The sequence below is a fragment of the Siniperca chuatsi genome, linkage group LG12, assembly GCF_020085105.1.
Source record: "Siniperca chuatsi isolate FFG_IHB_CAS linkage group LG12, ASM2008510v1, whole genome shotgun sequence".
NCBI lineage: Eukaryota > Metazoa > Chordata > Actinopteri > Centrarchiformes > Sinipercidae > Siniperca > Siniperca chuatsi.
In genome coordinates, this window is record NC_058053.1 from 23,905,582 (window position 1) to 23,920,939 (window position 15,358).

Below are 15,358 nucleotides of genomic sequence, written 5' to 3' on the forward strand. Positions count from 1 at the left end.
AAACCAAAAGACAGACTTCTGCTATATCTGTTATTGCCTGCTAATAATAGATCCAGAAAAGAGTAAACAGATCTTCATCACCTCAGCTGGTGTTTATTCAAGCACCGGCAGCATCTCAAACTGTAGTGTATGTCATTACCAGTTGCATTAATTACAATAAAACCAAAAGTTTGTTGGTTTCACGAAAAGTGTGTCCGTCCCCTCCAATCCAAAAGCCAAAACACTTTCATTATTCACTTGCTAAATCTGCCGCTGGCCCTCAGCTTTCTCAAGACACTGTCTCACTCTATACACTCTTGCATGAATACATATTAGATATCAGACAAGTAATTTCCAAATTATGGAAGCTGCCTGCATGTTTCATATTTGTGTTTAACATGATAAAGTCATGAGCTCTGAGGTGAACATCCTTCAGTTTCTTTGTCAAGATGGAGTCTCAGGCTCTTGTTCAACACTGTTGGTTTGGTTCAGTAGTGAGTCCTGTTCAGTGACTGCTGTTATTGTCCTCAGTGCTGCCCTCTGCTGATTTATTAGAGTTTAGAGAACTGAATGAGGTTCCTGTTGATTTCTGCCACGTTCCTGCAACCTGGATCAGATAAACATAAAAACGTCACTATTGCTGTACTTATTTTGGCACAAAGATATTAGCATGGTTACACTGATCACTTTTCAGTTATCTCTTACCTGATAAAGCCATGGACAGACGGAACTCATCATTTAAGATTTGCAGTACTTCCCTCACTCCTTCCTCACCCTGAAAGATCACACAGGACCCATAATTACTATAAAATACATAACACAATCTGTAATCTATAAGCTATCAATAAATCAACATTAGTTTTAAAGATGTGATTGTTCTTTCCTACTGAAAAACTTTCATTTCATTTGACAGATGAACACTTATTAATTTCTGTAAAGTCTGATTCAACATCCCACACAGTAGGGGTGTTGTTGATTTTGGTTCTGTCAGCAAAAGATACAGTGCATCAAAATCTTGACTTTATGGATTTCATTGAGTTCAGACAGTATAACAGCTCTACAAGTTGCAAACGGTAACTTAACTGTTTAATTCAAGAATATTTATAGTTTCATGTAAACCTTACACCAAGGCGCTAGCTCCAACAATATTAGTGATTTTCAAGGATGAACTTTAGCTGTCAAAGAAAATCAAGGATAGTATGTGAAGCCTGTACATGTGGGTTAGAAGCTAAACAGGAGAGGAAATATGTAGCTAGATAGCCAGATAGGTATCAGTAATAATATTTTAATGAAAAGAAACACCTTAATGTGGTTGTTGGGCTCCACAGATGAATTCATTAATTTGGGTGATTGTTAACTGAACTTTTGTTTTGTCCCATTCTGCATTCTCTTTTGTCCCACAATCCTGAGAGCTATTGAACGCAGCATTGGCCAGTCTGACCTGTGACCTGGATGTCAACAGGTCAATAAAAAGGTTAGCAATCATTTGTTCTGTCTCTTTTCTCGTGGCTTCACCTCCAGCACGGAGCAGATAGTTGTCTGCTACCACCGCTGTGTAATCTGCTTGGGTGCAGAAACACGCAGCACAACCGAACCCTTTGATCGTACAGCAGCGACGCAAGGACCTGCAACAAAGTTTAGCGCCAACAGCTATTACACAAAGCCTGCCAGCTAAACTTTAAAAGCAACTAAGGAAGTAAGCGCCAAGTTAACTGTAAGGAGGACAATAGACAACAGACCAGGTTCCACTCATCTGCATAAACAGACACCGCAAAGGAGACTGCATCGGACCGCAATTCTTCCTCACCTGGCCCGTACACAACCAACGGACCGCCGGCTAACGTAGCAACACGTCCAAAGCCACCTCTTTCCCTCCCACGGATGGGTAATGTAACAACTGGGTATAGCATGGAGTAACAGTGTATATAGCTAAGCAAAGGACTGTTTAACTTTTGTACATGTGACGTCACACCCAGTGGAGAGAAACTCCTGCTGCACAAGCTTTCTTGTTGTGACCATGTACGCTCGTGCACACGAGACATGCGGAGGCAGAACAAAAAAATACACACACATTCTTTTGCTTGACGGCATCTTAGATCCAAGCAGCCATCTTGGACGCACACGTACACAAAACTTTGTTCTGTAGTTTAGTATTTAGAGTTAGTCTTCATATTGTGTGTTTTTGTTTTGTTTATCTTTTAAATAAATGCTTGTGTATAATTATGCTGGTTTCTTTAATGTTAACAAGAGTGAGTAATTTGCCAGCCTCTTCTATGTTGAACTCCAAATCCTTCAACCTACTAGTTATTAATGGTCATTTTGGTTATAGTTATTAATTTAAATATTAATCAGAGTTCCAAATTGATAGTCTAGTATATTTTATGAGACTCAATAAATTAATTGGCTATCATTTCTCTTCCTTAAGAAGAGTGGTACCCCTGAGGACTATTCATTAAAGTTATTTATGATTATCCTGATAATTCTGATAGCCATAATTAGTTAATCACACCTACACAAGTGGGTGCCCCCCTTTAATTATTGTAAATCCCAACATAGTTATAATCAATCTCAAAACACACACACGCACACACAAAGTATCACACAGTGATTAGTGATGTAGTTTTTACCTTGTATGCAAGGCCCCACACTGCTGGACGGCCAATGAAAACACACTTGGCTCCCAAGGCCAGCGATTTCAATACATCACTTCCTGTCCTGATTCCTCCATCCAGATAGACCTCGATCCTACCCTGCACTGTGTCCACAATCTCCGACAGTGCATCAATCTGTTAGCAACAGAGGTGAAGCTATAACAAGGACAACATACTTTATAGCAACAGTGCACAGGCTGTATGCCACACAAGCAACATTTCACTCTTGTTTTTTTTGCCTTTATTACTAGTGTAGCTGAAGACTGGAAAGTTAGATAGAGAGGGGTTGACATGCAGCAAAGGGTCACAGGGTGAATTCAAACCCAGGCCGTTGCTCAGGACTCAGCCTTACTGCATGCTCTACCAGGGCACCCCAACATTTCACTGTTGAATTTCTCTGGATGTATAAAACCTCTTGAAGCCCACCGGGTCACCCGCTTGAGCTAGTTCTAAGCTGCTTAGATCGGATACAAATATAAATGTTTTAACTTTTGTCAATATGTATACATGCTACTCATTGCTCTCTCTCTCTCTCTCTCTGTGCATCGGAGCTAGATCAAATGAATGATTCGTAATTTATATGTTATTTGGTAGCCTAATTTTTATACAAGTAATATTCATACTGGTTTAAATAAACAATTTGATAGTATTTCCCATCTTTGCTGAGCAAGAGTTTTGTGTGAAAGGAATTAAAGGCTTGTCCCATATATAAACATGCTGAGTTCAGTGATTGAAGCAAATAAAAGCCTGGGCTATTAATTTAAGTTTTACTGTATGTTTCAGGACGCTAGGTTCAGTTGCTTGCCAGTTATTTGCCACTTAATTTAGTTAACATATATTGAGGGATGTAACACTGCTAATGCAGCGTTAACTTTGTGAGAACAAATTGTTGTTCCTAAATTACATTTTTGCTTGGTCTCGCCCTGCCTTTGTCTTGTTCATGAGTTGGTCTCTGTTTAGGTGGTCTTGACAACAACACTGCTTAAAGGAATAGTTTGACATTTGGGGAAATACACATGCTCTCTTGCTGAGAGTTAGATGAGAAGATTTATACCACTCTGAAGTCTGTATGCTAAATATGAAGCTGAAGCCAGGAGACGGTTAGCTTAGTTTAGCATAAAGACTGGAAGGTAACAAAATCCGCCTGTAACTTGTTTGTTTAAAACAAAAATGTGGATAAAAATGACTTTTTGACTTGTGCAGGACTATTTCACACCCACACAGTGTCTTCCTGGAGTCTCCGCTAGTTACCTCAATGTGGCAACCTCAATGTCGCAACCTCAGTGTGACAACAAATGCAAATTATTCACTCCGCCTTTTGCAAGCAAGATATAATGAGTTAATTACTGAGCTTAAGAGGTGCTGGCTGGTACAGTTTTCGGAGTGGTGTCAATGTTCTCATCTAACTAATCTAATTTTGTTGCTCCTAGTATTACTATCACTTGCACTAATCCTGCTACTACAGTTACTACTAGTAAGGGAGAACTACTACTACTACTGTGCAGTAATGTTTTCTAATATCTTGTATTTTTAATAAGCATCCTGCTACTACCACTACTAAAGCCACACCACTACTGCTACTACTTCTCTGGCTGCTCACTTCTGTATTACTACTTCTTCTTTTCTATTACTACAACTACCAGCATTACCTCTACTTTTACAAATCCTATAACTGGGTTGTGTCATTGCTGTTGCTAGCTGACATGGGTATACACTTGCATCCCCTTTTATAAACATGAAATTAGAAACAAAATGATCTTTAAGATAACTTGGTCAGTAAGTACCGAGGCTGGGCCTCCGTCCAGCTGTCTCCCCCCATGGTTTGACACAATGATGCCCTGGACGCCATGCTCCACGGCCAGCTCAGCGTCCTCCTTGGTCAGGATTCCCTTGATGATAATAGGCAGGCGGGTGATGGACTGCAGCCAGTACACGTCCTTCCAGCTGATGGAGGGGTCCAAGGTGTTGGCCGGGATCCCATATTCCTCTGGGGCTGCTGTCTCCTGCTTAAAGTGCATGTGGTAAAAGGTTTAACTGCTGTAAGTGTCCATTTGATGCACAAATGTACTCTGGACTACTACTGCTGCTTGTACTTTTACTGATAATGCCTAAACTATTGTTATGGGCAACTTTGACACTGCTGTTACATGGAGTTTGGATATTTTATATGTATATATATGACTTTACACAAGGTCACACAAGTAATTTCTGGTGCACAAATACTTCCTGATATCACTTAAAGTGTCTCAAGCTACATGCTAATATGTATATAAACAATTAGCAGTTAAATTAGTGCCAAGGTACTTACAGTAGATGAACAACAATTGTATCTGAAGTTAACAAACTAGAAATGTAATTATATGGCAGCGAAATGTGTATAAAATTATGAACAAAACATCTATTATTTTACATCTGATGTAACAGTACAAACATAAAAAATGTCAACTTGGGTATGAATATTTCCCTCAATATAAATATGCAATATTACATCAGTGATGTAGTGAATCAAGCAGTCTTGTCTTATATATAGAGATAGAGATAGAGGATAGTTATCATCTTGTTTGACTTGACTTGACTTTTTTTTGTCTTGTCTGCTCTTGTTTAGTTTGACCTTGTTCAGTCTTATCTCTGTCTTGTCTCATTTCATTTTTTCTGCTATGTGTTTACATTTTTTAAATGTAGAATATGTTGGAAAAAAAAACTGTTACCTGAAACACTCCATCAAAGTTCTTGACCTTGAGGTGTGGTGGCAGCTTGAATTGGTTTCGGATGTCATTGCGGCGCTTTCCGGTGTAGGGGACGTCGACGGTGAGGACCAGGGCCTTGTAGCCGAGCCCCTCTACACGGTGCACAATCTGTTCTGACAGCTTCCGGTCCCGGTAGACATACAGTTGGAACCAGCGGTAACCGTTTGGTGCTGCTGCCACAATCTCCTCCACTGAGCAGGTGGAGTAGGTGCTGGTGATGTAGCAGGTGTTGAGTGCCTCTGTGGCTGTGAGGTGGAAGTTGAGAAATTATTACTGTGGTCACTGAAGATCCAATACACATGTAGATCTGAGAAGTTCAGTGTCACAGTAAGCTACATAATTTCTGGGTACTTATGTGCCTCAGACTTGACAGAAATGTAGGAGTAATTGTCGACTTGTCACATGGCAAAGTGAACCACCAGTGCTTTTATTAATTAACTGTAATAATTAATTTATTATTGAAAACTCAATTGACCAGTTATTAGTTGAGGATTAAATCAGCTTTAAGAAAGATTCATAGTGATATTGGGTGGATTATTGTTTGTACAGATAAAAGAAAAAAAAGAAAAACAATACAATACCTTCCTTACAGCGCAAGATTATTGCAATCTTATGCTCCCATCTAGTGTTGACAATGTATACTAACATTATTTTTGGATAAAAACCTTGTGTCTCCAAAATACAAACTTGTCAGGAAAAAAACATCTTTTTGCGTTATGACAAGGTCTCATGATCTCTTCTGAATAGCTCCATTTGACAAAGGGCTTTATAAAGGTTTATGAGTTTTATAAGCCAAAAGCTTTTGTTCTCAACCAATGCAGGAGCTTATAACCATTCAAAGTTTAAACATTAAAATCATCATTTCTCTAACAAAGCATTTGAACTACCAGAAAGACATTCTGAATCATGTTAATAGTTTTCTCCGCATACACCTGCACACACACACACACGCACACACAAACAAACACAGTCCTCACCCCGAGCTGTGGCCACCTCTCCTTCATGCCAGGCCAGGCAGTGAAAGGCAGTAGGTGCGATACCAACTGGAAAGCTGATTTCTGTCCCCTGCACTGTGGTCCGTGTGTCGCTCACTGACACATCCCGCAGGATTCGAGGCCTCAGACGGATCCTGAGTGTGAAGTACAGATGAACATGCAAACAAACAACAAATGTACGGGGGGGTGTTGTGATAGCTGCAATGGTATTAGTTGTATGACAAAATCTCTGATGGTTGACAAATTTATATTGTTTCACACTATGTATGGTCATATTGCCCAACCCTAAACAGGAGCTTTACTTTAAATTTAATTGTTAGAAAATGGCTTAGAAGGTACATCTAGTGCATCTTATTAGAGTAGTCTGTCATAAACCAATTTCATGCAGCATGTAAAAATTTGATATTTATTTGAAATAAAACAACCAAAAACCTTTATCTAACATTCACATAACATTAACTTCAAAATGTATAACTCTTAAATGTTATTTTCCATTTAATTATCCTCATTTGGAGACAAAAAAACTTTAAAAACTTTACCTAACCAAACCAACCTGTGGACAAAACATTGCAAAATCTTAATATCCAGTATTGTAAAATAAAGCCATTCTTTTAAGAGAAATCCTTTGTGAGATGACAACATGTTGTTTTTGCTGGACAAGTCATATTTCTTTGAATAAGAAGAGACAACTCTCTGGGATTCTGTTTTCCCAAAGCTATGACTTGAGATTATCTTTCCTCAAACTTTATTCCTGCTGGGGAAAATTTCTAACCTGACAACAAAAAAATATCCCTAGTAACAGGCTTGTTGTAGCAAAAACATATACGTCCAGAACCATCACAGTGAGGAAAAGCAGTCTATCAGTCTTTATGGAGACATTAGGAAAGCTAAGAGGAATGCACGAAGGAAAGTTCTGACAAGATAAAAAAAATCATGACCCTGTGTCTTTGTCCCAATGGTAATGCAACTTTCAAAACAGTTCCTTATTCACTACAGGGGGTTGGAGGAACTGTGCAGCATCAGCACAGGGTAAAATGCAACTGCCTGTTAATGATTATAAGGCATCACAACCACACATACTATATATACAGAAATCATTTACAGCAGTCCAAAGTCCACAGGGCTTTAATTTTTGTTTTGCCTTTTAACAGGCAGTGTCCCCATATGATCTTTAGTTTCAGTATTAAAACTATTTAAACATAAGTTATGTCAGCCCCCGATTGTTAATTTTTATGTTATTCAGCACATCAATAGAGCAAACTGAGTTTAGGTGGGTTTACACTGTTGTGTACACATGTTGTATAATAGTCATATGCCATGAAAAACATTGTTTACTCTCTGTGCTGGTACGGTTACAATCAAAAAGAGAGCTTTTAAATATTCAAACACTATTGGAACGCTGTATTTGTGATGACCTTGAATGGCTGGGTAAATGTTATTTTTCCTGCTGTACCTTTTGTAAGCCAGTAGATTGTCATCCCTGGTGCAGCATTCATCTGCTCCAGCTGCATAATAATCCCAGGTGGCCTTTGAGAGATGCTCCTTAGCATACTCCTCAAAGTCCGTCAGGCATACCATAGCCATCTCTGCGCAGCGACCCCCCTCTCTGCGTGAGAACAGAGATGCTTATTGATATCAGCATGTACAATAAGACAGCAGAAAAGGAAAGAGATAATCAATATAAATTATTACTGTTATTGAATAATCAATAAAACATATTTCAAGATAAGTCATTTCACCATATGCAGAGATTGCATGAATAATAACTGACTGAAAACTTCAGCATTCAAAATATCTCTTTACTCAATGCTAAACACTGCTGACTTTGTAAAGCATAATTACTTATTTATTTCCAGTCTTTACCACAACCAGTCACTTCTCATACTTTTTATCCATCCAGTGTCATCTGGAAACTGGATTTGTTGCTTTGCATGTGAAACAAATAGCTGCAAGCACCAACAGCGAACACACACTTCAAGTTCAAAATGAAAAAAACGACTCTACATGCAAGAACTTACAGCCTCGAGACTTACCACAAATGATTGCTCTTTCATAAACAAAATCCCCCACTCTCACATGACACAGCCTCCATGAGGGACTGAAGTTGCAACATCACTGCTCAAACTGAAACTGCCCTCGGATCAGCAAATGTAGTGCAATCACGTAGTCAACAGTCAAGCAGCTTCCACACTTTGACATCTGAGCAAGTAAAACGACTGTTTTACTTTTAGCTTTTCTATTTGGTTTTAAACAGAGATGAATCCTTGTGTCTGTGTCAGTCCTTGTGTCCACTGTGTTGCTTTTGTGTCAGTCAGAATCAAACTTTCATAAAGCCACTATGAAAGCCACTGACAGTGAATGTGACCTGAGGACGACCCCTGCTCTTATTGTGTTTACACAAGCTGGAAATGTGCTGATGGTGACTCCAACTATAGTGAGGACAAGAGGCGTCTGACATAGTACTCTGTGGACCAGATGGTACATACAGTAGTACATACAGTGGGCATACACATTTACACGCTGTGTACACAGGCCTACATGCTAACACATACACACAGGGGACACTGCTGTTGTCATGTGAAAACCTTGCAACTCTTCTTTTAGTAATCGTCACATTGGTAACAATTTAAAATAGAAAACACTGAGTTCAATCTGAACAATGTCCTCACTGAGGAGTAAATAAAAAGTGAATCATTAACCACACTTTGTCTTTTGCAGATCTTGAAACTGCTGCTCACACACAACAGCTGGAGAACATTTGGTCAGGACTACCTAGACCTGGAAGATGTGTTCAGATCCTTATTGAGGTAAACCACAATACCACAATGTAAAAATACTCCATTACAAATAAGAGAGTAACAATGCATCTATTCTATATGCAGATTTTATAAGTAAAGTAACCACTACATCTGTCAAATAAATGTACAAAAGATATGCAGTGATGTACAGTAGAGGTATAAATTAGCATAAAATGGAAATTAAATACAAGTAAATCAAAATATTACTTTAGTACCATACTTAAATTTACTTAATTATGTTACTATCCACAACTGAAGCTTTGACGACACATGTTTTTGTGAGGGAATTTGGGTACCAGGGGTGCAGTTTACATTTTCTAATGTAAAGTTGTACACACTGGAGGCCTAGAAAAAAAAATTTAATTAATTACATTTTTCCTTAGCTTTTAGACCACCCAGTAGTGGAAACTCTGGGACATAGACCACCAACAGTTTTTAAATGAATAAAAAAAAAAGACAAAACATGGAAAACATTGAATGTAATAGATATTATAATATACAGACTTTTATCAGGACTTGGAGGATAGAGTTTTTGTGTCCTTTCATTTTACAGCTGTCTGTCCAGTTCAGTCATCCTTAAAAAACTAAATTACCATTTCCTCCCTGGACCACTGTCTCCACATTGTAATAGACTTTTAACGTTGTCCTCTACCTCTATTTTTCGTAGTTGCGTAATTTCTTGTCTTGTGTAAATTTCCTGCATGATATAAGAACATGCTGTCGTGTCTCAGCCTCATGGCATAGATCGCAAAGGCCTGTTGGATGTTTTCCTATGATGGAAAGTGTACTGTTAAGACTGCTGTGCCCAATTCTCAGCCTGCTTATTATTACTCGCTCTTTCCATCTTGTTCCCCTGCTTCTTAACACATCTACTCTGATTTGGATTGAGTGTAAATGTCTCCCCTTTATTGCATTATCCCAATGCTGTTGTCACTGTTGATCTGCTTTTCTCCACACTATGCTTTTCCCCTCTGATTTTGCAACAGGTACCTGCAACGTCATCAACATCTAAAACAAATCTGCCGGCTGTTGGTGCCTTCAAGTGAGGCTGTGCTCATTAAATGACCGATTTATGTGGTATTCACAAGTCTGTAAGTAAGTTTGAGACATTTTAGCACCCCTGTAAGTTACTTTTAAGTTTACTTTTGCATTTTTGTCTCACTTTTTTGTTATCTACTAAATCTACTGATTTAGTTTCTAAACGTGATGTTGCAATGCAGAATCAATCACATATTTAAGCTAGCTAGCTAACCATTCACAAAAGGATAACCAGAGAAGAAAGTTCAGAAAGTTATAGAGTATCTTTAGGATAACGTTACAAGGCCACCTGTTAAGCATATGTGTACTCAGTTGGTGATTTGTTCTCAGTAGGAGGAGAGATGGAGGTGGAGGGGGTGGGGTGGTGGTGGTGTTGGTGGGGGGCTTCCTTGTGCCCATTTTTTTCAGAGGGTAGCCTATCTTTTGCCCCTTGAACTGATTTTTAGGGGCATTTACTAAACTCTGAAATAATGTATAATTATTACATTATATTGTCAAATATACACCCAAAGATTTGTTTTATTTGAAAAATGACAAGTGAGAACATAAAAAAAAAAGTTTATGAGTATTTAAGGCCACTTTTGCTCCAATCTCTGTACATTTCTGACCAGGCCTCTGTCATGCTGCTGCCACACTTTCTCTTTCCCCCCGTCTGCTGTTGTGCTCCTCTACACGAGAGAGAGTAAGAGAGACCCGCATCTGCCCGAACCCGCTTCTGTATAGCTTTATTATATTAGGATTGCAGGATTATCACATAGGCCTAGCCTTATTCTTGATGTTATAATTGCAGTTTAATAGAACTGCTATCAAGCTAAATAGCCTACATATTTTGTGTAGGCCTATTCTTTTACTTTTACAACTGAACGACCCCTCTGCCTCTGCACTCTCTCTGCTACTAGGGGATGGAGAGGGGGGATGGCAGGTTAACAAGGGGGATGCATTTTGGTCATTTTGCTGGCATCCCTCCTCATCCCCCCTCAAATCGCCTACTGTATGTACTCAATGTTATATGTCAAAAATACCTCACAAATTCAATTTGAACACTATATATCAATGCAGTGTGTAGTATCAATTTCACGGTATTCTGTTTTGACAGAAGAAGAAGAAATTAATTAACATTATTATTACTACTATTATTTTGTACTAACAGGACCTCAATGGACATCAGTGCACCTGCGACTTTGGAAAGCTATAGCCAACGTGAAGTGGGGAAAATAAAAAACAGTAAGTGCAATGTTTGTCCTAAGATGAAATAATCAAATAATGTGTTTGTTTTCTGTGATGTTCCTGGGCATGTGTTATCACAGTCCAAAATTAGTTTTCATTTTTTCCAGAGAGCAGCTCCTCATGAACAGTGTCCATTTACAGCACTCTGCAAAATCAAGTTAGCATGCATGCTATAGTTGATTAAGTACACTTAGTTTGATCACTTTTCCAGTTTGAATGCTGAAAACCCAGTTCAAATTAAAATAAAATATCATAACATCATAAAGGCTTTATCAAAAGTCCAAATTAACTGAATATCGGCCTACTACATCAACAGACTGAGTTCATTTATTCGAATTAAGTAAATTCTACAAATAGCTTCTAGAGGCAACTTTTTGGGTAAGCCTAACTTTTCCCAGCTTTCTAAGTGTGAGGGTTTGCTTAATTTATCTGCTTGATATCATCATTGTAAATTTAATATTGTGGGGTTTTGGATAAAACAAGCTATTTAATGATGTCACCTTATGCTTTTGATGGGCGTTTTCACTTTTTCTATAATGCAAAAAATATTAATTGATAATGAAAATGATCATTAGTTGCTGTTCTAGTCTTAAGTAAACTGAATAGGCACCCATAGAGGGTGTTGGACTCAGGCATGCTGCCTTCAGAATGGAAAGTGTAGCTCTAGTTCTACATATACTTAAATGCCTTCCCTAAAAAATCAAAACAGCTGGAGGGTTTGTGTAAACTGAACAGAGGATTTCCTGAGGAAGTGCCTTATCCTTGTTGAATGCATGAGTGACTAGAAAAACAACAAACATTGCAATGAGCCCCTGGAACAGTTGCTTCACGACGTTAAGAGACAGTACAGGTTTGCTTTCTTCCACTGACAGTGTGTGTAGCATGTTAGCTGTTGTTTCGTTGATTGAAGTGGTCTGAAGGAGAACCATTTAGTAAAACCTGAGTTAGCAGTTTGTTGAACATTTAGATTTCAACTGATAATGATAAACACATTTTGCCATGATCCTAGTGTTTACTGTAAAATCTATAATTTTTTAAGTTTTATGCTTTAATTTTATTACAAAAATGTTGTCATTCTCACCATCAAGCAAAACTGTCATGGTCCATTTTTACCACTCAACAATCTGACTGATGATTCATTTTACAAGTTAAGTTAATTTGTAAATTAATTGATCAATAGAAAAGTAGATACATTAATGAACACTACATAATTAAAAAAAAACATTATCAAGTGTAGTAACAAGGTATATAAACATTCATTAATGTAATTAATGATTGAACATTTTCACGAATGATTTGTCTAGATAATGAAATAAATAGATCTTATTGTGTCTGTAGTTTACAAGGGTTTTTTCTTTCCGAGCATACAGACAATCCAATGTGAGAACAGGCAGCGAGGAGATGTGTTTACTCACAGATTACAAGAGCTCATTCTTTCTTAGTAGAACTTCCTCTCTCCTGACAGACTCATAACCTGTGAACAGTCCACAACCAAAACAAAAAGCACACGGGTTACCATTACTGCTATTTACAATACTACTACTACTACTAGAAACTACTGCTATTACTGTGCCTACTGCAATGAGGATTACTTCTACTGCTACTATCAATACCACCTCCAGTACATGAATTTTGAAGTCCCCAATCTTGCTGTTATCATTTCTACTACTATTACTGGTACTACTATACAGTATTTTTTTTTATTTTAAGATGTATTTATAGATGTTATACAAACATGAATTGAATCATAATGATAAAAAACAACAACAAATTACTGCATATGTGGGAATGTATATGTACATACAATATATATGTGTATTTGTTTTTTTGTCCTTTGTTCTTTCTATTTGCTCCATATTACTCACTTTTTATTTCATTTCCTTATGCCTGCCTTTTGTAAAGCACTTTGTAAATTGATTTTGATAAGTGCTATATATATAAATGTTATTATTATCATATTATTGTTATTATGTTTACTCTGACTAATCTGGAAACTACTACTAGTAGTATTACAGTTACAGCAACTACTGCTACTAACAGTAATATGGTAGAGAAAGACGAACACAGTTATAGCGTGTACTTTATTAACAATCCCTGTATTTAAATTATACCTGGACATTTACGTTTGTTTCTTTTTGTATTGAACAAAGCATCCTTACACTAGACATAGTACTATAGTACATACAGATACCGTCATCCTGTAAAACCTTTCTAGTATAAACACTACAGTATAAGCTTTCAACTATGAACACTTGAGGGCAGTGCGATACTGAATCAAAGTCCATTCTTAAAGCTCCATTTAACATCTGTAAAGCAGTTAAACACAAGCAGACTTTCATTTAATGTGTGTGTGTGTGTGTCGGTACGGCACACTACACACTCAGTGTCTCTATAGAAAAACTAAAAATGACCTCTGATGTTATGCCTGTAAACACAATAAATGAGTGCAATGTTACACTACACACTGTACAACACTGTACACACCTGCTGCTGGTCTGTGTGGGCTGTGTAAGGTTAAACTGGAATCTGTTATATTATAAGGTAATATTTAAAACCTCAGTTTTACTGGATTTTACTTTTGATTTTACTTGTTAAATAAGCCTCATGAGAGTTCTTGAAAGTTCTAATTATAAAAAAACAACTTAATATATGTAGAATAATTTGCTCTGTAATATTTGTACTCTCATATACATGTAATTTAGTGGAAATACTTTTTGTTGTCTCTCACTTTAAATAAAAAAAATACAAAATATACTACATTTTTCTGATATTTATTTTACCACCAGGTGTAATATTTTTCTTACTGGAATATTATTTGTATTATTTACTGTAGGTTTTTTTTTTTCCAGTGTGGATGGATGTGTGTGGTAAATGTGAGCTTCTGTCCTGTCCATAGGCTGTGAAAGGTGTCGGTCATTTAGACCCACTGAATGGCTGCTGAGAGCACATTGTCCAGGTGAATTTCTAGAATACCTGGTGTATGGTATTTAGTGTGCAATGCTAAACTAGGTGAAGATTTAACCAGCTTCAGTTATATAGATTATTTGTTTTTTGTCACACAGGCCTGCTTACGTTTCACTGGTTAGGAGTGCTGCTCATCACCAGCAGATAAAAACATCCTCACACCTTGTTGCTATTATTCATTTATCTGGTGGAAAATCACTGGGTGTCTACATTCGGATTAAAGGTAAACAACTGAAAAAGTAGAATCCAATAAAGTACAGCTAGTGAAGTGGATAAAATCAGTGTCTTACCTTAATCTGAGCTATTTGGCCTACAGTACGTGGTTGTTCCCCTCTCATTTGACAGGGTCGTGTCAGAGGGCAGTCCAGCCCCCCCACCCCTCTCCACCCTCACAGTGTGATGCTCCGCCCACAGTGGCTCAACACCAGCTAAGCCTCTCGTCAGCACTCTGGGCCCCGGCCTCTCTGTGTGTCACCAAAGGCTCGACCAGGTCAATTGTTTGTAAGAGCAACAAACACCTCCTGTTCTCCTTCCTTACTTCTCTCATTTTGTTCTATCCTCCTTCATTCCCTCCCTTGCTTCATCTTTCCTATCTTCGTTCTTTTCTCCCTCACTTCTTCTCCCCATCCTTCCTTTCTTCCCATCAACCCCGCTTTCCTTTATTTTCTTTATTTCCTGCCTTTACCCTGCAAATCGTTGGCCCTTCCTCCCTGGATTTGTATTATTCATGAATGTCTTTGCATGTGTGTTGACATTAGTTTGTCTAAGAGAGTCATTCAGTGTGTGACTGTGTTTTTGTGTGTGTGCCTTTGAGAAATGATTGTACCAAAGTTAAATGAATGACCCAGTTACTCTTCATTGCACAAACCAAAATAGCTAAATAAACTCTAGCTTTTATTTTGATAACTCATTAAGTATTTTTCCTTGAAGCTTTTAAAGTGTGAATGCCTGACATTTCA

The 15,358-nt window shown here is 37.8% G+C and overlaps 1 protein-coding gene across 3 annotated transcripts; it reads right to left on the reverse strand.

Annotated features, from left to right (window-relative positions):
• Nucleotides 1–73: 73 nt before the first annotated feature.
• Nucleotides 74–14,771, reverse strand: hao2 (hydroxyacid oxidase 2 (long chain)). 3 transcript variants are annotated; one of them, XM_044216137.1, is made up of 9 exons: nucleotides 14,690–14,767; nucleotides 12,851–12,909; nucleotides 7,826–7,978; nucleotides 6,355–6,506; nucleotides 5,339–5,622; nucleotides 4,415–4,636; nucleotides 2,607–2,765; nucleotides 685–754; nucleotides 74–586 (listed from the first exon to the last, which is right to left on the reverse strand). In XM_044216137.1, the coding sequence occupies exons 2-9, from the start codon at nucleotides 12,865–12,867 to the stop codon at nucleotides 531–533; spliced, it is 1,113 nt and encodes a 370-aa protein (XP_044072072.1). In that variant the 5' UTR covers nucleotides 12,868–12,909; nucleotides 14,690–14,767; the 3' UTR covers nucleotides 74–530. The 3 variants fall into 3 exon arrangements, with proteins under 3 accessions (XP_044072072.1, XP_044072073.1, XP_044072074.1); XM_044216138.1 differs by having other exon boundaries at nucleotides 4,415–4,633; nucleotides 14,690–14,764; XM_044216139.1 differs by lacking the exon at nucleotides 2,607–2,765 and having other exon boundaries at nucleotides 14,690–14,771.
• Between the last annotated feature and the right edge of the window lie 587 nt (nucleotides 14,772–15,358).